The sequence below is a fragment of the Ascidiella aspersa genome, chromosome 9 (genome assembly GCF_963924565.1).
Source record: "Ascidiella aspersa chromosome 9, kaAscAspe10.2, whole genome shotgun sequence".
Classification (NCBI taxonomy): domain Eukaryota; kingdom Metazoa; phylum Chordata; class Ascidiacea; order Phlebobranchia; family Ascidiidae; genus Ascidiella; species Ascidiella aspersa.
The window spans coordinates 19342938-19367480 of record NC_139455.1 but is presented as its reverse complement, the minus strand read 5'-3'; the positions used below and the strand labels follow the sequence as shown (position 1 = coordinate 19367480).

At 35.7% G+C, this 24543-nt stretch overlaps 2 protein-coding genes across 3 annotated transcripts in view; both read left to right on the top strand.

Moving 5' to 3' along the window:
- Positions 1–2205, top strand: part of LOC146133458 (thrombospondin-type laminin G domain and EAR repeat-containing protein-like) — a 46056-nt gene extending 43851 nt beyond the window's left edge. The window contains exons 10-13 of the mRNA XM_083397753.1: positions 281–543; positions 720–901; positions 1101–1202; positions 1726–2205. Coding sequence (XP_083253879.1) covers positions 281–543; positions 720–901; positions 1101–1202; positions 1726–1885 — 707 coding nt within the window. The 3' untranslated portion in view covers positions 1886–2205. The remainder of the gene's footprint in view (positions 1–280; positions 544–719; positions 902–1100; positions 1203–1725) is intronic.
- Positions 2206–7393: 5188 nt separating this feature from the next.
- LOC146133457 (sulfhydryl oxidase 1-like) lies at positions 7394–21963 on the top strand. 2 transcript variants are annotated; one of them, XM_083396567.1, is made up of 15 exons: positions 7394–7823; positions 8373–8467; positions 9583–9683; positions 10736–10778; positions 11149–11260; positions 11856–11958; positions 12751–12911; positions 13284–13442; positions 14411–14540; positions 14957–15079; positions 15526–15664; positions 16458–16629; positions 17027–17225; positions 20676–20683; positions 20855–21963. In XM_083396567.1, exons 1-15 carry the CDS (start codon positions 7669–7671, stop codon positions 21168–21170), a joined length of 2016 nt encoding a protein of 671 aa, XP_083252693.1. In that variant the 5' UTR covers positions 7394–7668; the 3' UTR covers positions 21171–21963. The 2 variants fall into 2 exon arrangements, with proteins under 2 accessions (XP_083252693.1, XP_083252692.1); XM_083396566.1 differs by lacking the exon at positions 20676–20683 and having other exon boundaries at positions 17027–17228; positions 20826–21963.
- Positions 21964–24543: the final 2580 nt, after the last annotated feature.

The following is a 24543-nucleotide window of genomic DNA, read 5'->3' as shown; positions in this document are numbered from 1 at the left end:
AAATAAATTGAGACCTTTTGGCACCTAAATAGTTAGTTTATATTTTTACTGCATAATTTCTGGTAACCTTTACCTTTCAAGGATACAAGTATGTACGTCTATGTATTCCACCCATACCTATAGTCCGTGACTATTTAATTTAACATCTATAGTTAAATATAGCAATTTTAGAGGGCAGATGGTATGGTTTGGTTTTGTCGTTTTTTTGGTATAGTTACTATAAACGTTTCAACTTACATACTGTTAAATACGAAATACCTATATCCATATCACCGTTCAGAGCGAATCCGTGGCTTCTCGGCGACCTCGGTCATATACCAATTCGACCCCTCGCTGGGACCTCGCGGAAAGTTCGAGAAGTATCAGGAGCTGGCCACCAGGGGCGCTGTGGAGGTGACGCACTTCGAGGTGGCGGCCGGACCGAGCGTGTTCAGTTGCTTGGCTATCGCCAACGTGTTCTACGCCGGCTCCAGTCGGGTCGCTTCGTCCATCTACTGCTGGCAGCCCGACATCGGGCAGTTCATCAAAGTGCAAGACATCGTGGTATGCTTCTCGCAGCTTGACAAGATAACTGTTTAAGTATAGAGTTCAACCAGTCAGCATATCAATAGATAAAAATCGCTTTTCTGGTGTAAACGAAGTTATAAACCGATGAGTTCTGCTAGCCTGTTGATCCGGTATCTGCAGAATTTAAAACATCGTTTTTTGAAATCTCGCAGACCTACGGTGCTACGGATTGGGAATTCTTCCAAATCGGAACTCGTTCGTTTCTGGCCGTTGCAAACTCGCTTAACTCGTCGATCAGCAACAAACTCAACGCTACTCGCATCAACTCGGTCATCTACGAACTCAACATTGCCGAGCAGAGCTTTCAGCCTTACCAAGAAATACTGACGTACAAGTAAGTGTGACGTCACAGTGTAGATTGATCAAGGAGAATACAATGTTTTTCAAAAGTCAACAAGATTACTATAGGGTGCTATATATTTATTTATGTAATGAAATTGTAAATGGTCTCAACTTGACTAAAATTCTAAAGCATTTTCTATTCTTATTATGTTGCAGTCACGTTTGACTTATTTAAAATTATTTTTCACTAGTGCATACGATTGGGAGTTTTTCACAATCGGCGACCAATACTTCCTTTCTGCAACAAGCACAAATACGCCTGGAGGGGGCATCCCCAACCTATACATTTACAGGTATGTTAATACAACAGGAATATGACTTCCAAATAAATGTTTTAAACTATATAGGCAAATTAAATTCATACAACTTAAAGTTCAAAAAAGATAACACTAATCGTTTTGCGTTTCGGTGGAAGTTATTACCTTTGGCTATTAAATTTGTGTATGCGGTATATATTAGGTTTGTTAGCGGTCTCTATTTGTCCAGTAATGTTAATACAGCAGGGATATGACATAAAATTAAATGTTTTTAAACTATATGCAATTTTAATTCGTACAACTTAAAATTCAAAAAAGAAAACACAAATGTTTTGCGTTTCAAGTAAAAAGAAACGCTTTAAGAAAAATGCCGATAACAAGTGCACGAATTATGTCTTTTATTATTACTCATCATGCAACAGTGCGAATAATTTATTCGCTTATTTGAAATCTGCTCTTTATCTTCCACTTAAGTTTCATTTTGCGATACGTACGCAATTCGGGATGCTGCTGGGGCATCTGTTGCTTCAATAAACCTCAACAAAATGCTTCTGTGTAGGTGGAAAGGCTACGAACGTTTCGTTCTGGAACATACTATTCCTATTGATACTTCGCTGGACGTTGACTACATTCGCATCAACGGAGAGCACTACATAGCTTCCGCTCATCCAGGACACGCCACCACATCTACGAAGCTCTTCAAAATTATCACCTACTGATTTCGGTCTACGTTGCTTGCTTGATTTCCAACTAAGAAGGCAAAAGTTGCGACTATCAAGCAATATGGAACTTTGAGGCATGACGGCTGGCGTTTGCAGGAGGTGTACAAGATTTTAGTGCCCACACCGAAGTAGATAACATTGTCAAACTTTTCTAATAATATCCCAGAAACGTAAGTGACACAGTCACACCGCTATTTCGTATGTTTATTTGGTTTAAAATGTAGATCCAAATTTAAAACAATTTTCATAAAGAATTCTGGCACTGATCTAGAAACCTGCCACGTTTTACAGTAACGAAACGAGTTGACAAAATTAAAATTGCAATAAAAAATAAATATGGACAATAAATATAACAGTAAGACCATCCCAAAACCCAAACACTAACTCGCACCGTAACCCAAATAATGCCGGACGAAAATGTGGTAGGATTCTAGACCAGCGCCAGAATTCTTTTTGACACATCGAATTTCACTTTGGGGCGCATTCAAGCCGTTGAATGTTGTATTTGAATTTAAGAATTGTATGGGATTGCAACCTAATCGTTCACAACTGCTTCCAATTTTCGGATATTACACTCCTGTAGTTAAAATTCAGTCGATTACCTACGATGTTCGATGTTTCCCGCCAAAAATACCTCAACCGTGACGTGACGCATGCGAGCGTGACACGGCGCTCTAGTTTCATTTCGCCTCGATTCCTGTTTAGCTTGTTTTTCGTGTTTTAGCAAAACAGCATAATATTTATTCAACGTGTTTTGAGCGGGCTCTCAGCACACTTGTTTTGTTATTTGTGTTTTGTTATTTTTGTAGTTTTTTACCCGTTCGATTTGTGCGCGTTCACGTTTATTGCTACTTTTTATCGTTTACGAGAATCACGGTCTTGCGGTTTTTGCCGTTTGTGCCTTTTTCTGGATCAGCATTTAACTGTGATACCTTTATTTTTTAACCGCATGTGGGCGCAAGAGTTCGCCCAATTTAAGGTCGTAGATTTTTTAGGCTCAGCTTTGGGCTTTTATGTTTTAAAACATATATCTCCACACTCTTAACTTTTTCAAACACCATTTACAGCAATATTTTGTTAGGTTGTCTAACCAGCAGGCATCTCCGGTTTCAATTTTAAATATTAAGGTACATTTTAAACATTTATTACCGTGTACAACCAAAATCCAACTAATCAAAACCGTTTAAAACACAAATCGCGATAAAACAATCATCAAGCATTTGTCGTTTTGTTTTGACAAATAACACAATCGTTTGTCAGTTTAGGTACGCGCCCCATCTTTGATTGTAATTTTTTTTTGTGACGCCAAAAACGGGAATTTTCTTGTTCTTTTCCATTCTAAAAAGTGTCGGCGACGTTTCGTGTTCCCTCGCCACTCTGAAAGCGCAAACTCTCAGCATAACGCGGCGCTGTCTACCTCCGACCGCATCACCTCTACTAAGACCTCAGCGCGGATTACCCGCCAACTTTTTTCGTCGACAAAACGCCAGCGCATTCATATCACAAGCTTAGCAATTTATTTACACCAGCACCTACAGGCACACTGCTGCAGCACTACTACCCCATAGTTGGCTTGGCTATTTTTTATTCATTCCGAGACTTTCAATTTTAAGTTGGACCTCGCGGACCGGTTTTTGTTAGTTTTTATTTTTTTTTTAGGGCTGCGAATAGTCGATAGCTGGCTCTACCTCTCTGGGCTGCGCACTTCCAAACGATTTATTTTCGCCTCCTTTTATTTGCTCACGACCTCACACTTTGCTGAAACCGCACGATTGCTGCTTGATGCTGTCGCCTTGTCCTGACGTAGCGACGATTTTAAGACGATTATGGGCGCTAGAAAGTGCATTTTTGTGGTCATCATTTCGGCCGATTCGTTGCGTTTCACTTTTGTTCCGTCGAGTTTCAACTATTTACGAGCTTTTTTAATTTGTCGTTTGTCAGAAAATCGCGTAAACAGTATCAAAGCGTTTTAGTTATCACATTTTGTTCCTTGTCGCTCCATTAATGCAGTAGGTATATCAGGACAGCGCTGCCTATTTTATACATTTTCTAATTTTATCAAACCAATGCCCGGTAAAGTTTCGGATTCATTTTAGGACAGACCGCTTTGGCTGAAGTATTTATTGCAAATTGCTGTGGAAAGTTTCACAAGTTGCCTCATTCGTTATGTCGAAAACACATTGCCAGTTAAATGTGAAACAACTTATTTCCTGCTTTTTATATAGATATTGTGCTTAAAAATGTGTCAAAGTTTCTTTGCGTTAGGAAAGTTGTCTGTTTCATGTCGCATCGTGTTCTTTTACCATTGTTTCTCCGGTTTTTCTAGAAAATTGTTTTTGTATTTGTATTATTCGTATGACATCAGCATATTCGTAATAAACCTACCTTATGGTTCATTCTCGTTAGACGTGGTGAGCATTTTACGCTGTGTCGTTAACCAAATTTCCAAATACGTGCTGCACAGTGTTACATCGGCATAAATAAGTCAACGACTTGTCACTCTTTTTATTACACATTACTGCTTTAAATTGGCGTGACTTCTTGAATGACTTTGATGATTTGACCGAAATAACTGGACTTTCGTGTTCGACAACATTGCTTGCCTTGGGAAGTCATTAAGACCAATGATAACTTTAGGCTTTAGTGGTTTTTGATTAGAAACATAACATTTTTCTTTAGTGGAACGAGAATGGTTTATGCAAAATACTGCTTAAAACTCAAAAGGTTAGTAACGCAATCAATCTAGGAATAAGTTTCTACAACACGCACAGTTAATGTGTCTTGTTTAAATTTTGTCTATTGTGGCCATGAAGTAAACCACTCGGCGAAATTGCTAAAAGGTGCTGCATTATAATTTTTCATGAAAGCGTGCTCTACCTCAGAAGATGCAAACCGCTTGCTAATTTGTAAGAAAGTGTTTTGCGCTTCAACGAGTAAGCCAGGAAATCCTGTATAAACTATAAGTTGCTGCATGTTTTAATAAGCATATGGGCCGAATTGCTGTTAAAGCAGTATGAAGTGATTAAGGCAAAGTCTTTAAAAAGTATATTCGGAAAATTTCTTGTGAGCATTACTTTATGATTTATTTCTATTTTTCCTAACTATCATATATAGGCCTAATAGCAATCTAAAGAATTGTATTCGCAAGCTTTGTTTTGGGAATGTAGATTTTTTATAATTGCTAGGTAACTTCTTTCAAAGTCGTTTCAAGAGTTGACAGAATTGGAATGTGTTGGTCAAGCAAATCAAAATTTCACGGCGATCAACTTCGTAGCTGTTAAAAGTTTAAAAGTGATGTTTAAAAGGTAAGTGATGGTCACGTGTATATTTTTTAGGTCAAGCCGAACCCCAACCGAAGTTTATCGTTTGGGGATAGCCTAATTTTAGTCGAAACGTAACCGAAAACCGAATCGAATATTTGGTGGTTGATCGAACTTTAACCGAACCCGACCCGATCAAAAAAGCTATCATTTTTATTGTTCAGCGTTTTTATAAGCAACTGGCGCTTTTTGATTTTAGGCTTATGTTTAGCTTTAAAGCCTTAGATTAAACGTGTGTTTACAATACTTACGAATGTTGTTTCCAGTAAAAACTATTAGCTTTTAGTTTAGAAACTTTACAACAAAACTTTACAATTAATTTTTAGAATAACTTTGATACTGTGGTATAGTTTTAAATTTAAGACGGATTCGGTGTACTTACATCTTACAACGATAAATAACAAACACGGACACAATATTTTTTTCATGCTTGCCGAAATATAAAACGTTCTGTGTGAATAAGACACCACCATGTGGTATTAGGTATTAGTGTTATTAAATAAAAAAATGCTGACGTATCTTTCAAAACTATTAGTTGACATTGTACAAATGGAAAGTTAAAAGTCACGTAGGTTCCAAATAACTAAAAGCAAAAAAACTCTGCATAAAATTGTTGGCACAACTGAATAAATTATTGGGTTGGTGTCATTGGCGCTGGTCTAAAATCTTTCCACATTTATTTTAACAGTAACAAAACGAGTTGTCAAAGTTGAAATTACGAGGAAAGGCATAAATATAGAAGAATAAATATAATAATAATACTTGGCCCACCCGAACCAAAACGCTAACTCTCACCCTAACCCAAATATTGTTAGCAGTATAAACCCCCGGAATAAAAATGTGGTAGGATTCTAAAAGCGTTATTACCTGTTCTAGAATCTAGACCAGTGATTCCCAAACTGTGTGCCCCGAGAGATTGCCAAGTGTGCCGCGAAACTTTTTGTAATTTTAGAAAGAGTATTTGTATTACCAATAGGTATACACGCAAGAATTTTAGACTTAAATACGCATTACCGATTGTGGCGCTGGTCTAGAATCCTACCACAGTTCTAAAATCAACGCACAAAATTTGAGTTAGGGTGCGGGTTAGCGTTCGGGTGTGGGTGGGTCAAGTATTATTATATTCTTTGTTTAACAATAATACTTGACCCACCTTAACCCAAACGCTAACCCTAACCCAAATGGTGTTTCGTTGTGGTAGGATTCTAGACCAGCGCCCCGATTGTAAACGAATAATATTGATACATGTTTCATAGTTTGTCGTGTGTTAGGGGTGATTTTAAAATGACTGTATTGTTGTTCTGTTAAAAGTGTGCCGCGAAATATTTAAGATATTTTTAGTGTGCCGTAAGGCCAAAAAGTTTGGGAACCACTGATCTAGACCCTGAGTGTTCTATGCAATATATCTTTCTGATTTTTGTGTCTAATGTTGCGAAAGTTGTCATTTCATCTATTTTATGTGATTAATTTCTAATAACGTGTCTAACTCTAAATGACTACAAAGATTGTCACAAACACTACAATTTGTAATAAGTTAATGCTAACAGGCCAGTGCCTGTAGTAGTTATGGTTTTGCTAGATTTAGTTGTTTTACATAATAATACACCAGTCTGCATTTCATGGCACTTCACGCTGAAATCTAGAGTGTGCAGAGCCACATTTTGAGGTGTTCAGGTGTGCAATTAAGATTTTTTGCACACCTTGGTTTGGAAATCCTTCTACAATTTAGCTTTTTTTCAGTTTAAGTGTACAATTTACCAATTCTGGTATGCACACAAACTTCTTTATAAATAATCTTGGTGTGCACCTGCAGATTGGATAATACATAACTTGACCATTTTCAGATTTATTGAACAAGTCATAACCCTAAATCTGGCAGAACAAGACTCACTGAAAAATGTCGGCGCCGCAAATTCCAAGCATTGACAAGGAACACCCAAGAATGAGAAGGGTCGACTTGACCAACGACAACCTGACTTATAAACAGCGACATATGATAGACAGCTACAACAGAGTTCAATTGACACAATTCCGAAAAAGCCACAGGAGTCGTAACGGTCTCTTAGGCCTTGGAATAGTCGGAGTTATTGCGTCAGTTTATGGATACACCATGTATCAGATGTCACGGGACAATTTAATTGGTGAACTCGAAGAAGAAGTTAAAAAATTGGAATATTGAAGTGATCCTACTTTTCTTTTCAACTTTGCAAGCTGAAAGACTTAATGAAACAATAATTTCTGGCTTGTCTTTCTTTATATATGTTTGTTGTATTTGGTCTGCAGCATTAATGTTATTGTGAATTAACATGCATTACATTGGAGTCCCCAAAGCATAATTAATCCATATCACATTTGGTTTTCGTTGTACTGAATTTTTGCATTTACATTGTTTAAACTGTAATTAAGTTTCCCCTTTTTAAATGGCACAATGACATTTTTTGTGATAACTAGATTGGCCAAATGAAGCACTTTAGGGTTTGGATATTATATGTAACATTAGGGTGCTTATTAACATTTACTTTTGCTGAGGAAAAGGTGGAAAAGGGCCTCTACAATAGCAATGACAATGTGACTGTTTTCAATGGAGATAACCTTTTACCAACTCTGGCCAACAGGTATCCAATATCTTGTTTGTTGGGTAATAAACTAATTTTATATTGCAGGAAGTGGCGTTGTCAGAGTGCATATGAGTTTTGTTTAAAAAAAGTGTGAATTTTTGATGACTGGTACCATGCAAAAAGTTTATAAATCATCAAATAACAATAAAAACATTAAAATACAACATTATTTAGTAAGTTTATCCCATAATATCAGATCGGAGACTATACCTGATGCCAAACTGGATTACACTTCTTAACACCAAAGCCACTAAAAAAATTACTTACTATTGTTTTAATTTGATCTAATTTGCTTATTTGAGCATGATTAGGTATCGGATCCGATCAGGATACTTTCTGTCTTAAATATCAGTCATCGGTATCGGAATAAACTATTAAGTATCGGCCATCCCTATTGTTTAGTTACTGTTTAATATTGGATGGCATCATATAACATGAACCTATTTATAAAAAAAAATATATTTTTGTATATATCTATAACAGTAAAGTTCAACTTGATCTGATATGCATAAAATTATTATATGTATTATTTGTTGTTACTTGCAGTCCAACAATTTGGTTTATTGAATATTACTCTTCCTGGTGTGGCCATTGCCAGGAGTTTGCCCCGGTTTTCAAAGCGCTTGCAAAAGATGTAGCAGGTGAGAAGTGATCAAATTTTCTTGATGGCTATAAATCTTGCCGTGGGTGATATCAGTCCTACTACAGGGTTGTTCCTAAGCAAAAATTTACACTCGCCAGCCTGGCGAGCGGCTATCAATCAGCACTCGCCAGGACGAAATAAAAGGTTGGCCCAAGGCGAGGCCTTGCCATTGCACTTCGACTTGGCTGACCCTTGCGATTACTCCCCCCCCCCCCCCCCCAAAAAAAAAACCTTAACCTGTCTTACGGTTAGTTTTTATAAAAGTCTGATCGTTTATTTCCAATGAAGCAGTTTTCGCTTAAAACAATGTTTTTTTTAGCGAAATATTTGTTAAAATCTTTAGTTAAAAAATAACGCCATTTTTCTAAAAATGCTCGCGCTATAAGCACCAGAGGTTCTATGCTGCGACGCCCTATAGTGGGTCATTTCAATTTCCCAAGGGTGTCCGCAATGGTTCGGTTTGTATCTTAACATAATTCCCATAAAAAATATTTTTATCCCATAAAAAAATATTATTTTTTAAGCTTTGTCTTGGTTGACCGCTATTAACTTAAAAGATCGCAACACATGCTTACGTAGACTAATTGTTAATTCTCAGCTGTAGTTACACAAGTAGGCGACACAAGATGACGTATTTTTGTTTAAAACGGGACAAAGAGTCTTTATTACGAGCTTCGAACGTGACTTCGATTAACCTTATTATTTGTGTAGTGTTGAATGTATTTGCGTCTTGGTGTTTAAGGAAATAACTGGCGCTAAGTAATATTTCGCTTAGTAGTGGTGCTTAACACAAGTTTTCTTACACAAACTAATTAAATTTATCGCCAAAGCCACTCGCCAGGAGCGATTTGCACATGCATTGGTGAGCGGGCGAGTGCTTAAGCCCAACCCTGTATTACCAATTCTTATATGTCACACTTCTGTGTAAACACTAAACATCCTATTTTTTATAACTTCGTATTCTTAGCTTCTGAAGTATATCTGTATATAATATATATATATATATATATATATATATATGTATATATTGATATAATTATGTAAAACTTTTTAGGCGCTTTTAAAGGCCCATAAGTATAAAAACATATTTTGACTGCTCAACTATTTTTGTAGAGTGGCATTTGTTAGTAAACATTGGCGCTATCAACTGTCCAAGTAGAGAGAACAGTCGAACATGCAGAAGCATGTCAATACTTGACTATCCAACCCTAAGGGTAACTAAAGCATGCATTTTCATTAATTGCTTGTCAGCATGTTTTTGCTAATTAAGCTTGCCTGCATTTCTATAACGTTTTTACACTTTTTATCTTTGTTTTGTTACTTTTTAATTGTTTAAACTTCTTTTAATTAAACATTTCAGTTGTTTTGTGTGGTTTAAAAATCTTGATTTTCTTTTTTGTACTCTAAAAAAAAATACTTGAATTTGTTTTACTAATCTGAGGTGAAATAATATCAAAAACAGGAAATCTTTGCATTTAATTTTAACTTTTTTTAAATTTAAATTAGGCATTAGTTTGTGTCTATCAAATGTAAAAATGGGGGTTGCTATTTCGATATAGACAAGTATTATTGTAATTTTATTTAATTGGTAGGGCCTTTACTAACTTTAAAGAAAATCACATTGGTTTTTAATTTCAATAAAATCAAAAAAATAAATCTTTCTAGGTGTAATTATTTATAATTTTAATTGTATGAGTAAACCAATGTTAATTCCAAGGTTGGAGTTGGTTATTCCGAATGGGCTCCATCAATTGTGGTGAAATGGCACCAAGCGGTGATGAAAACTTTATAACTTGCCACAGAGATCCACTTTGGGTCTTTGACTACCCAGATTTTCGGGTAAATTAGTCACTTATGGTGCATTTTACGGGTTGTGGGTAGTTGCGCAGAAATACAATGTATTTTGCGAATGTGGATATGTCTTGCAACTTTTACATTTGTTGCATATTTGCATACATTATATGTTTTTACATTTGTTTTGTATTGTGTGTTTCTCATTTAATTTTACATCTGTATTTATTGCCTCTGCATGCGAATCATTTTGTTTATTGTTCAATAGTAATATATTCTTAATGTTTTAACCATTCCTTTAATATGGATTTCTTTAATATATTCACATAAGCTTAAATATATATTTCTATACAGTATATTTACTTCATTTTTTCAATTTATATTGTTAAACTACTTACATGACCGACCACTGTTGTTTTGTTAGTCTTTTGTTTCTATTTATTTATAAAGTTTTAAACAAAATATTTTTAAACAGTTTTATTCAGCGCTATCCAATTCTTCGGGAGAGACATATCAAGGTATAAAATACATTTTCATTTAGGTATAAAACCCAACTCACACTGCAAAACATAAATTTGTCTACATCCAGATTGTTTTTTGTTTTTTTCAATTTTAATGATTTTGTGTAATATAAAGTTTGGAAATATATTCGATTGACATAAAAGTTTCCTATATTTATTCATACTTAAATCCTGTTTTATATTTCAATATTGCTAAATAATATTTATTTTTGTATTTGGAAAAATACTTCATAAGTACTTCATGTCACAGTCACATGACATTTGTCATTACTGACTTGCATTTTATTATTATTTCGTATCGCTGTATATTGTACATGTTCGTCACCCATTTATAATTCTCAAGGTTAATAAAGTTGCATTTTTTAAGGTGAACAAGAGATAAAGGAAATGCGAAATGGAATGGTAGACTACGTTACAAATCACATTGATGAAGTCAAGTGGAATCACAATTCACCAAAGCCTATTCTCAGACCTTCAGGGTAGGATCACCACACTGGTTATAAATAACAATCAAAAATTTGTTTGTCATCATAAATTCTAAAAATTGTTTTTTTGAAACACACTTCACATTAAAGTTACAAGGCAGCAACAATTTCAGTAAGCATAAGTAATGCCCTGTTAAAAACAGATGTAAACTATGCATTGGTCAAATATCTGATCAGTTGTTTTTTCTTGGTGATGAAGTGATACATTCCACAAACGATTTTAATAAATTTTGGGGTATTTTGAAAAAAAGATGAATTTAATTTAGACTACTTTAAAGACAAACCCACTGTTTTTAGGCCTGAATTGTACTATTTTTAATTTTATAAAAGAAAAGCTCCACTGAACAAAACTTGAATTTTTATACAAACAATTTGCCAATCGCCTACGTTATCATAAGGGTCAACTGTTAGTCAAGACAATGAATACTTAAAAAAGTATATATATGTAAAGTTTTTTTTTACTTTAGGTTATTGATTAAAATCATTGACATGTACCTCAATGTATTTTATATAACGCACTGTTTTAAAACCCCAGTTTACCATGTTACAATATGGTGTCCTTTGTAACATTTTTCGTTTGTTTGTTTAGCTTCGAGGAAGTCATGAAGCTGCTTTTCCCTACTGCCGACCAGCATGCTGTGCTATACACAGCTGTCGTTTTTGAAGAAGAAAAGTCCTACTTAGGAAAGGAGGTAATTTAGATGTTGTAGACCAGAAATTGACAAGCACTTGTCCTCATTTTAGTCTTTCAGTCAGCACCATGGACTACTTAAGTGGGCTTTCTGCCACCCTTTGGCTTTATTTACTTCACAGATGGAACATTTTCAATATATACCACACTTTATTGCCAAGAGTAATAATGCAGAGCATACCGCTAACTCACATAGCATTTATTACTTTGCTGATGCGAAACCTGTTAGAACACTTTTGCTGGTCTTTACGAAAAAAATATTGTGTAATTATTATAATCCATCACAAAAATTTAAGGAAAAAATGTTCAAATGGCATAACAGAGGGCTTTCATTTGTCATGCATAATGCATAACATTGTAGACCATTTTTATATTTTGATAATCTTGGGTTTATTAAAAGTTTGTGTTTGGCAAATATATTTTTTAAGATCTGGCTCTGTGGCTGTGTATTGATATAATATTATAAGCTCTACTTTTTTGCCCACTTTCATATGTTATAGACTAGTGGACCACACAATTATGAATTATTAAAAAAAAACGCTGCTGACTGGATTTGTTAAATTTACAAATTGTAATTTCTTACACCACTCTGCTTGAATAGCTCTCTTAACAAACGCTGAATCTCAAAACGATTGTATTTATGTTCCGAGTTGGCAACCGTTTCAAAAATCATTACCGCCTTTTTCTTGGGAGATCGGTTCTTTACCTTTGTAGCGATTGATCTCCTTTGAACCTGAAACAAAAACAGCCAACGTTACGCCAATCAAATGTTTAACGTCTCATCTATCCACAGGTGATTCTGGACACGTCGTCTTGCACGAACCTGGTCGTCAGAAGGGTTAACGTCGACGGGAAAGACGGCGAGCGAATCGCCACTAAGATGCGCGTCGACCTCACGCAACTGCCACACGTGCTCGTCATTCATCGCAACGGCACCTTAACCGACGTCGATGTGTGAGTATCCTGTTATTTTTTGTTATTAATTTCCTAACAAAAAAAAGATTTCACATGTCAAGTCTTCCAGGGGCTAACAAGAATAAATTTCATTTTTAAAATTTAAACCAATCACTCTAAACCATTTATTCTTCGTGTCCACCATCAGTGACCCTCAACTCACCGCTTATTATTAAGAATTGGAATTTCCTAAAATTGTTTTCATTTTGTTTCAATTTTCTATAACAGAGCATGCACAGTCTTTGAATTGATTTACCTAACGAAAAGTCTTTGAAAAAACAATAGTCTTTGAATTTATTATTTAGCCAACTTAAGTCATGAATTTTAGAAAAATATATTTTACAACAATTTCCGATTCGCCTTATTTCGCAGAAAGTTGAAGACTCGCTACTTCTACACTTACCAACTGACCAAGTTGGAAGGAGTGGGCGAGCCAATTGCGAAGCTCGAAGATTCACCATTTTCCCGCAACTTGTCCGACTCCTACAACAACCTTCAGCACGTTACCGTTGATTTCAAGACCGTTAGAAAGTAAGTGTATCGCTTGCTTTAAAGCTATAGGTTTTTCCAAAATTCAGAGACCCGTTTTACACCCGATCCGTTAGAAATTAGTGCATTTCTAAGCGAAAAGGTCTACGACAATTAGTGCATCCAAAGGATTCGGGTTAGCGTTTGGGTTGGGGTGGGTCAAGTGTTATTAATGCCATCTCACACTTTATGTAATCTTTTGTGAATATTCAGCGAATATTTTCAATTTATCTACGCCGGGAGTTTACCTAAAGGTCCAACGTAGTGCATTGCCAGGACCTCAAGGTCTAAAAGTCTAGACTTTTCTGCCATTGGATGAAAAATACACTAATTTCTAACGGATCAGGTGCGTTTTAACAGATTTGAACTTTTCGCAACTCTGTAAAGTTGACTATTACCAAGAACATTTCTCGTTACCCGCTTCTGCACGTATTTGTTGATGTAACATGTATCCACTTAGACATTGCGTTTTGTTGGTTTTGATATTTGCAGAAAGGGTGTCAGAAAAAATAAAATGCAAGACTATGTTTAAATTTGATGTACGTCTCGCTGCCCCTAAAGCATGTTGCGCGACCCCTTAGCTTAGGAATCTTTGGCTTATGGAGATTGATAAGATAATTAACTGTAAAAGCATCAGTGACATTTCTATAATTCTCAAGCTGTTAAATGTGAATAACATTTAGGGCTTCTTGTGAATAACATTTAGGGCGACATTTTTTGCATTTTTGTGTAAAATTTTGTCATTAAAATCGTCAACAGTATTTTTTACCTTTAGATTTAGCATTGTTGGTTGAAGATCTTACAATGTTTATAGCTGGTTACAAACTGATTTTATTTTTTCTAATAAAATTTGTTTTTACTATCTCCGATTTTATCTTGATTTTAGTGTGTTTTGGTTCGTGAATTTTTTTCCTTTTTTCCTTTCAATTATTTTATACCACAATAATAAACAGTTTTAATGCTTTTGCCAGAGACCAGGTGTATTTAGCTGACATCGAATCTGCCATTAACTACGCTTTGACGATGGAAGTCACCACCGCTAAAGTTTTAGAGGGACGAAAACTCCAGGGACTCAAAACCTTCATTGCTGCGTTTGCAAAGGTTTTTTTCAATTGTTTTACGTGTCCAACAAAAAGGATGTAAATATAAAAATGCGGTTACAATATAGTTAAATAAAGACAAAAAATCAAAATAAACCGAGGTGAAAATTATGCCCTGTTGCAACATAACTGTACGTAATTAACGTTTTAACTTAATTTGAGTTTAATTGCATAGAAAAGTCAAACAGCACTTTGAATAAGTTCACTACGTACGATTTGGTCTTGTTGTAAAATGTATTTTTAAACCCGCAATTATTGTTCATGCGCTTTTGTGATAAAATATTAGACAACTGTTTATTTATTTTGATTTTTTGTCGCTCCAATAGCGAAAACAGTATTGCGAAGAATCCACAAAAAACATAAAATGTTAACGAGTCAGTTGACCCTAAGAACCTGATGAAATGAATTGAATTTCAGTTGGGCGATCACATGCCAGGCAGACCCGCCACCATTCGCTTTATGGCCGAGCTCAACGAATGGTTGCAGCCCCAACAAAGTGTATCTTATCGAAAATGGCTTCGCAAAGTTAAGGACGAAAAGGTTGGTTCAGAGCTGTGTTTAGTTTTAATATGTGGGGATACGAAAAAAGATTGCCGCTGTTTTTGTAAATATTCTATTGCATCGGCTTAGAAAATAGAAATGTACTTCAAACATATATGTGGAGTTTTACTCCACTTTTCGGAATGCCAAAAAATACTACCATTATTCACAAACTATAGGCATACTTTCCTTGTAGAGCTTAACTAAAAATTATTAATAGTATATTACCGAGAATGTTTTGGATGCAAATTTAAATAAATTGTGGTTAAATTTTAAACTAACGTAAGTTTAAAAAGGCTAACTTCATATTTTGTTAAAAAAAAACGCTGTTTATTAATAAGGCCACCATTGCTTAAAAACGTTGAAACAGCATATTTAATCGTTGTCCCTATCGCCCTACTCCTATTTTAAACCTAACTGTCGCTTGTCGTTTTTTCTCCGCCTAGATTGGCAGCCACCTTCCACCAACCAACAGACTGTGGGTTGGATGCCAGCCGAGCAAGCCAAGTCTGCGTAGATATCCCTGTTCGCTCTGGACCTTGTTCCATACGATGAGCGTGGCAGCGTACAACGCCGACGTCCAAGGTATCGGTCTGAGCCAGTAATGTTTGCAATGTGACTTGTGTCGAATTTATGGTCGTTTACTCAGGGTAACTATTGAGTAATTTCGGCGCCATTGGCTTAAAATGTAATAAACACTTTAGAAATGGCGCTTATTACTCGAATAAGAAAGCAAAACCCTATTCTCTATTCACCGCACATTTATCTGTATGACGTCACATTCGCGTGTTTTGATTTGAAAACAGTCTCACGAGGTTGGAGTAGCTTTCGAGCCGAACCCGATGGACCCTTGTCAAAGTTGTTGTCCCATACTTTGTATATAACGGTACCGTTACCCGATATGTCAGGCTAATACGGCCGTCTGTTCCGATAACCAACTGGCGTTAATACTTTGACCAAACAAGTAAAATTTAAAATATAAGGCATTTTTGTGGTTTTTAAACTGAAAATTGCTTCTTTTTTTATACTTATGAATATTTATATGAAATTTATTTTATAGGGGAATTTTGCACGGTTTAAGTGATTTAACTGATTCTGCCTTACTATTTCGGCCTAATTTGACGTCGTTATTTGGAACATGGCCAAGCTAATCGTCTGATCGTTTGATTGGATTACAATCCGATTTCGTAAAAAATAATCATATTTTACGTTGAAATAAAATAGTATTATTTAATGAACACTTAGCCAAAACCTTCTGCGAAACAGCTTTGCAAATTTACAGCTCGATTTATGTCTCGCAAGTATATTTCGTTTTTGCTTTTTTAAACTAAAGATCAATACACCCCCACCCGATTTCAATCTTAAATCCCTTTCAAAGATAAGAGCCTTATTCCGAGCGCGATGGCAGCATATATCACCAACTTCTTCGGTTGCCGCGATTGCCGCATCAACTTCCAGAAGGAGATTAAGCAGCTTCCCTACAAGGACAACGGGAAACCATACGACGCCGTACTCTGGCTGTGGAGAGTTCATAACAGCGTTAATGAGAGGTATAGGCGCATCTCAACTTGAAACTGATCGGATATCTTAATTGATTGCCACTTTTTAGTAGCATTGTCACAAACTTTGTATTTTTGACACAATTTAGTTTAAGCTGTCTAACAAGGTTACTTGTGTTATTCACTCTTGCTTGTGTTATTCACTCTTTTATTGTTAAAATAAAGCTAGATTATTCCAAAACAGATCCTCTTGTATTTGGGTATTCACACGGTTGTTACCCCACAACCCCACATTAGTGTCAAACTTACCCCGAAACCCCCTGTATTCTCAACTTTAAACTGATCGAATATCTTAATTGGTTGCCGCGTTACGTTTCGTTAAATTAAGTATGTCCTTCGTTTTGTTCATCCATGTAAAAAAAAATATTTTTCTCGATTTTTTCCGCAGACTTCACAGCAATTCTTCGACGGAGGACCCGGAATTCCCCAAACTGCAGTTTCCCTCCTCGGACCTGTGCGGAAGTTGCAAGAAGAGTCAGGGATCATGGGAAGAGTCGGAGGTGGGCAAGTTCCTGGTGGCTCGCTACTCCAGGGAAAACATCAGCTTCGACTATCTCAACATCACCACTGCGGAGCTGAACGATAACGTGGTAAGCATTGGCACCTTTTTTTTATTTTTTTTATTTTTTGTTTTAAGCACATCTTACATAATCATTTCTTAAAATTTTACAGAAATATGTATTTCGCTTTGTTAATAGGCATCATCAGTTTCTGTACAAAAAGTTTTAACTATACTATTATTGGCATTTTATACATGTTTGCTTTTTGTACAGAAACTGATGATGCCTATTTAATAAGGCGAAATATATATTTCTTTAAAATTTCAAGAAATGATTGTTTTATACCTGTTTTTAAAAACAGTCTTAAGATCATCTTATACGAAAGCAAGATTATTTTTATTTTTATTTATGACTGCGAGAGATTCCTTATTTCAAAAGTGTTTCAGCTTTATCTAACATAGTACGTCATTTTAAAAACACGAATTTTTTTCAAGTCCTGTCCATTAAAGTGAACATTAACTCTTGTAATAAATGGACCATTTTTAAGCAGTCCAAAACATGACACGCTCTGGTCATTTGATTTTTAAAGGATTTTTAAACCGATTTTGAAGTTTACCTAATTGACTATAATTAATTTATCTATCCTGATTGCGATGCATACTTCAGTTAGTTTCGCAGCTGTTATGGTGAAAAAGAGATTCTAACTTTTCTGTAATAGTAAAAACTGAAAAATTCGTTTCTTAACCAAAATGTTGCCAACAGTCGAACGGTCAATCAGCAGCACAAGATTCTTTCGTCGACACTTTTGTCGAAAACCCGACTCAAAACGTGGACGAATCGCAAAATCTTCCTATTTCTTCTATTGCCGAAGAACAACCCGCGCAAGACATCAGTTCAACTAATCTTCCCGAAGAGAAATCCATAATTTTAACAGGAATTTTGAATGCTGCAAAGAAGGGAAACAAGTCCCCTGATGTTCCACACGTTAACGAAACTAGAAACTTGGAGTCAAGTCAAACCAATACACTCAACCAAACTTCGATGTCAAAAATCGAATCGACAGATATACGATCAAAATATCAAGAAAACCTCGATCACACCGAATTGAAAAAACTTGAAACTTTCTCGATCTCCACCATACCGGACAGTTCCTATCTTCTCCAGATCCCAAAACCTCCTTCTGACCCCGAAGCCGGTCTTCCTCTTTCGAATGCTGACTCCACCTTAGCTGAACCTGTTCTCCCTCCGCCCTTTCTGCATCGCGCTAATGAAGAGAACGATAAACTTAAAATAGGTGTTGGCGCTAATCCCGCTCTTAGTGATTCGGATTCCAATCCTCTCATGGAGGTTGCTGAGGACTTAGCCGCTTTAATTTATCCACATCCAATGCCGACTCCTTATCTGTTCTCTAAAGAAAAAGAAGATCAGATTGCCTTTAAGGCGCTGCATACTGATGCGAACTTTTTAGCTAAAGAAGATCCTCCTCTTGCGGAAGATGATCCCGGATCCCAGGAAGAAGATGTTCCGATCGACGTCGACTCCTACCAGCAGCCATTTATCTTCCGCTCCACCTTCAAGGAAGAGCACACATTCGTTAACGCTCCCTCCAAGCCTCCTGTCAACAAGGACTCACAGCACACTGTTGTTAACGAAGGTTACATAGCAACCCTGGATCGAACCGACGCCACCTCCACTGTGGATTACGATTGCGTTGCTCTTAATGGTGATGTGGAGGACGTTGAAGTCGTTATTCTTCCACCGCCTGAAAGTGTTCCCGATGAGGTAGCACGAAACGAGCTTAGTTTGTGGTGGGGGTAGTGCCTAAAATTTGGTGCCAGAGTAGAGGTAGACTGTAGTTGTTTTAGTAGTTTCTTAATGGTTTGTTGTATGCAACAATGAGCATTTTTAACACGACGTCATGTTTGTTATAATGGGCAAACATATCTTATTGAAGGATTTTCTGTACGAAGGAGTTCGACTAGCCATCTGACCTTGCTTTGGGAGTATGAAACAACTTACGTTTTGAGAGTACATTGTGTATATAATTACACATGTATTTATTTACATGGTAAAATTATATATACTGTATATAGAAGTATATGTATGTATAGTATACTTTGTAGGCAAATAACCACAAAATAACCTACATCATTTTTTTGTTAATTATATTTATTTTACCGATAGGCGACATTTAAGTAGATTTAATTTCTTATAGGCAATATTTGTTGTGTATTACAACCTTTTTGTAATGGTATATGGAACAACGTTCAGGCTATGAAATTTTATAACGCATTGTGTGGCCTATCCAAGTTTAGTAAGGCCAACATTCTTATGGTTGCCAAAACCCGAAAATGTATCGGTGAATTTGAAGCCCATGCAGAATTATATGTGACACTGGGTTAACGTCCCCAAGGTGTAGGAAGCTCTAGAATAATTAAAAAATTCAACTAGATTTAGGACTATATAATTAATCTTTCAAAACGTTATCGTGCTAGAACCAAAGTAGTGTTGGTACACTTGCTGTTTAATTTATCCCACGAAACAAAAAAAGTTGTAGCTCATAATCACCAATTGAACAATCAACTCAAGAATGACTAACGTAGTTTTCCTGCAAATATCTACTAAAACAAAAAGTCAATCACTTGACTCAAGTCACTGTTTTTTTAAATGACTGACTTGAATTGACTTAAGTCTTTTGGGCAAAATGACTTGACTTAAGTCTTTGGGGCAAATGACTTGACTTAAGTATTTGGGGCAAATGACTTGACTTAAGTGTTTGGGGCAAATGACTTGACTTAAGTATTTGGGGCAAATGACTTGACTTAAGTCTTTTGGGCAAAATTGCTTGACTTTAGTCTTTTTCACAAATGACTTGGGTTAAAATGAAGTGTTTTCATGTAGCATTTATATAATTTGGTTACTTAATCTCAATTTTTCAACATAAAACAATTTGCTTGCAATATGTTGCGTTTTTGTTGTTTTTTCGTTGAGTAATTGTTCATAATCGAAAGAGTTTTCCAATTTTAACAGTTCGACCTTTAATTTGTATCATAAGAACTTGACTTGGAATTGGCCTGCTCTAATATGGACTTATTTATATTTGTTCAAAAACAATTGACTTGGACTAAAATTATTTTACAAAATACTCGACTGGTGCTTAATTCATTTCAAAATTACTCGTTTACAACCCTGCTGACAGCACAACTAGAGATAGCCGACATAGCGGTTTACCGATAATATCGGCCGATACTTGGCTTCTACCGATATATCGGTATCAGTAAATGTAGGCCAATACTTCGACAGATATTTTAGCACGAAAATATGATATGATTTTTCCTATACAACAAACAATTTACCCATTTTTTTAATAAAAAAATGGGTTTTAGCATCACACGCCAAGTTAATATGCAGAATAATAATTTAATAATTAATAAAGCTATATAAACTAAAACGTTATTTAGATTTTATTTTCAGTTAATACAAGTTTTGAACATTTTCCAGGTATATAAAAAAAAAATCGATATCGGGTATCAGAAGACCAAATTGTAAAAAAATCCTGTATCGGTAAGGGGCCAAAAAAGTGATATCGATCGATCTTTAAACACAACATCCCATACCAGTGTCAAAGCTATACGCGAGTTTAAAAAACCTCTTAAAAAAGAAACTAAAAACTCCGCTTTGTTACAGCACGAAAGCCGCAGCGGCACGAAATCGAGCAAGAACAAAAAGGGAGGCTCCAAAGCCAAGTCCAGCGTCTGGGAGAAGCGTCTCGAAAACGCGAAGACGCACGAAACCGATGATGACGTCATGTCCTTTCACCCCCGGGGGCTCGGTTCCAACGCCCTGGGGCGCCGGGAAGTCGGTTCCGTCGCGGCCAGCTTCCGTCTGCAGCTCGGCTTCAGCCAACTGGACGTGAACCTGTGCGTCATGATGTGGTGTATCTCGATCGTCGGTTCTTTGCTGCTCTTCTGGGCTTACAAGTGGCGCCGGACCGTATTTTACCGTCGCAAGAACATCAAGCACGTTCTCTAATACCCTTTTTGGTTGTTTTTACTGTTTTTTCGATGCCCGAAAGTTGGCGTAGAGGTGCTGGTAGAGGTAGTGGCGGTGTTGTAGGTATGGGGTTGCGAATAGGAATTTACGATAATATCTGATCGCGGTCGATAACCGATGTTAAGTGATAGTATAGGTCATTCTCCGATGCTAGAGTGGTATCAGAAAATTTTTATTGGCATCGAAGCCATTGTTTTTTTTGCGATTCAGCGCAGCGATTTCTGCTTAAAAGTTTAATTTATTAGAAAATAGTATGTTAGCAACCAAGTTAATCTTAAATAGCAGATGCTGGTATTATAACCTGAAGGAAATAATTTTGCAATTTATTATCAATCTACGTTTAAGATCCGCGTATAGTGTACCCAAGCATATTGGTATCCATTACGGTAAAGCATTGAAGAAATAACTTTTCGACATTTAAATTAGTTTAATTTACTTATTTAAACGTATGAATAACGTAATTTGGTACCGAGTCGTTCGCCCGTATTTATGCCTAAAATAGCAACTATTGGACATACCTAGTTGCGAATTGGATTGCCGCCTCAAGGTAGCGGACCAAGGTGACGTTTTTGGGAGGGTTTCATTTGTAGGTCGACCATTTTTGTTTTTCTGCGTAGATTAAAGTTTCGCTGGATTTGTGTACGAAAAATGGGTTTTGGCTGGCTAGCTGCGTTCTTAATACTGATGGTTCTTTTATCGCTGGTTCGAACTTTTTTACCTATTCTGTTTCGTTTGTTCGTAGTTTTCCGTTTTTTGGGCAATTTGACAAAAAAAAAACGTGTCGAGGGTTACTGTAGGTTGCGTTTTCATTGATGCCAACTATTTTACTAATAATTAAAACTAAATTTTAAAGCAAAAAATAAAGAACCACTGTTTACTTGAATATCCCATTATACGGATGTAAGGACTCGGCTGCCCGATACATTATTCGGCGCGATTTTTTTTTGTGAAATTTTAACGCGTATGCAAACTTTACCATGTAGCATTTACACGTGTACAATCTACATCCAACGACCAATCCTAAATGTTGTGAAATATTATTTTTGTTGTACGTCAGCCTTTAGTTCGACGAAATTATTTACTCAAGCATATACTGATTTTTTTTAAACAAACGTTTTTGTTTTTGAATAGTAGGACGAATATCCAACTGTAAAAATATGCAAATCATCGCCACGTTTAATGCGTTAAGAAAATTATCAAATTTATCCTGATCTATTCGCCAAACATAAATTCGCCAAGTTCGTTTGTTTAAATTTTACATATTTATAACCTTGTTAAACTAGGCAAGAACGTTAGTCGTTAATGCGTTATAAATGTCGAGTTTTATTTTTATACTGAAAAGTATTTTACGTTATGGTATTACTGCTGTACCATGCAGCATTCCACTGTTGAATGCATCGAGATAAAAATTAATATATTCTTGGTATTATGAAGCAATCCTTTTATGAAAGCAATATTTAAAAATATATTTTTCTTCTTCTTTTATCCAACTGGCGCCAAATTTTTTTTTAGTGTGTTTTAAAGTTTCCTTTATTGTGTCTCAACCATAGCTTACCTATTTTATGACACAACTTCGTATTGACAAAATTGTTTCTTTCGTATTGAATGCACAAGTTTGTTTATAAAGTCATTATTTTCGGCACTTTTAACGCGATCGTTATTGTTTCAACTCTTATTTATTCAAAAAATAGATTGTTTTAACTTTAGGCCGGTGATGCCATTGTTTAGCTAAGCTCGGTAAATATGTAATGAAGTAATGTATTTTCGAAGTGCATTCTGTGTTTCAAGCATCGCTTGTAACAAATTTTACTGATCTTTGTTGCGAGGTTTTAGCTTATGTTACAAAATCAACCAGAGAACACAAATGAGTGTAAATGTTTGCATTTAGTAAAATAGAACTTATTAGGTGAACTGCAATTCCTCGTATTTATTGATCAGTAAAATAAAAGTTTATTTCAATTTTAGAGCAGAAGCGTTTTAATTTTGTGTCACATTTTAATTTTTATTTATTGGGTATGAATAGACGCGACCAACTGTTGTATGATGGAAAACGTCGTATGTGCATGATTCGAAATCACGCGTTTCGAAATGCTGTGTAAGTTTTTAGTGCAATCACTCTTTTTATTTTACGTTATAGATACAGTTAGAGTTTTTATAATTTATGTCTTGTGTATTGTTACCTGTTGTTTTCGCGTCATCCTTTTAAACTGTTTCTCACTGCTTTCTTCCATTTGTATGATTCGTTGGTCAAGGGTTAATGCTATAGCGTTTATCGAGAAGTACACATTTAACGCAACGTCCGGCTATTTTTTTAGTAGACTATTTTTTTTTTAAGCAGGTTTTTATTTAACAGGGTTGTCGCAAGTTGTAACGCATTTAGAAAGAAAACAACACAATTAAATTTATAAAATGTGATAGACAGGGCAAATCAGTCCAGCTACGTTGACTCTCTTTCGCGTGTGTCTTATAAAACAAACGTTGCTTAACTGTTTTAAGTTGAGTTTGTAGTCCAAACTGTGGTATAAGGCACTTTGTTGTAGTAAACAAATTGCCAGTGTTGTAATGACTTGACTTAAGTCAATGCTTTGAAATGACTTCACTTGACTTGACTTTCCTTAAGTATTTTTTTTTATAAAATTGAGCTATTTGTCAAAATTTTTGCCCCAAAAATACAAATTGCTTGCTATATGTTCCCTTTTTTCTATTTTTTAGTTCAGTTATTGTTTATAATCGTACGAGTTTAAGAATTCGAATAGTTTAACGTTTAATTTTTTTGACAAGGACATGACTTAAAATTGACTTGCTCTAATTATGACTGGATTTTGACTTTACTTGCGCAACTGATGACTTGGACTTGTTATTTAATCGAAAACACTTGACTTGGACTTGAGTCATTTTAAAATGACTTGTTTACAACACTTCAAATTGCTCCGTTATCGAAACTCGTAAAACTATACTTTATAGCTACAAACCCATGGGCTTACTTTCATTGTAAAATATTATTCAGCATCACACAGCCAGGATTTTCAGATAAGTATAAACGCTACACAGATAGTGTACAGACATAAACATTACAGAGGTTGCAAAGTTAGAAAATTATGCCAAATATCTGTTTCTTTTTGTGGTCTTTAATTATTGTTGTCACCAGCGAGTTCTGTAAATTTTTAATTTTGCCTTCATTTTTCGCCATGGCCAGCGTTTTTCTGAACCTTAAAGATTCGGGATAATATTAGGAACAAAATAAAACTCTAGATTTTACCGAACTCCCATGAAAAACTATTTTAAAAATTTATTTAATCACTTAAGGGTAATTTAGCGTATTCTTCTTTAGCAACCGGTTTCTTGCTCTTTT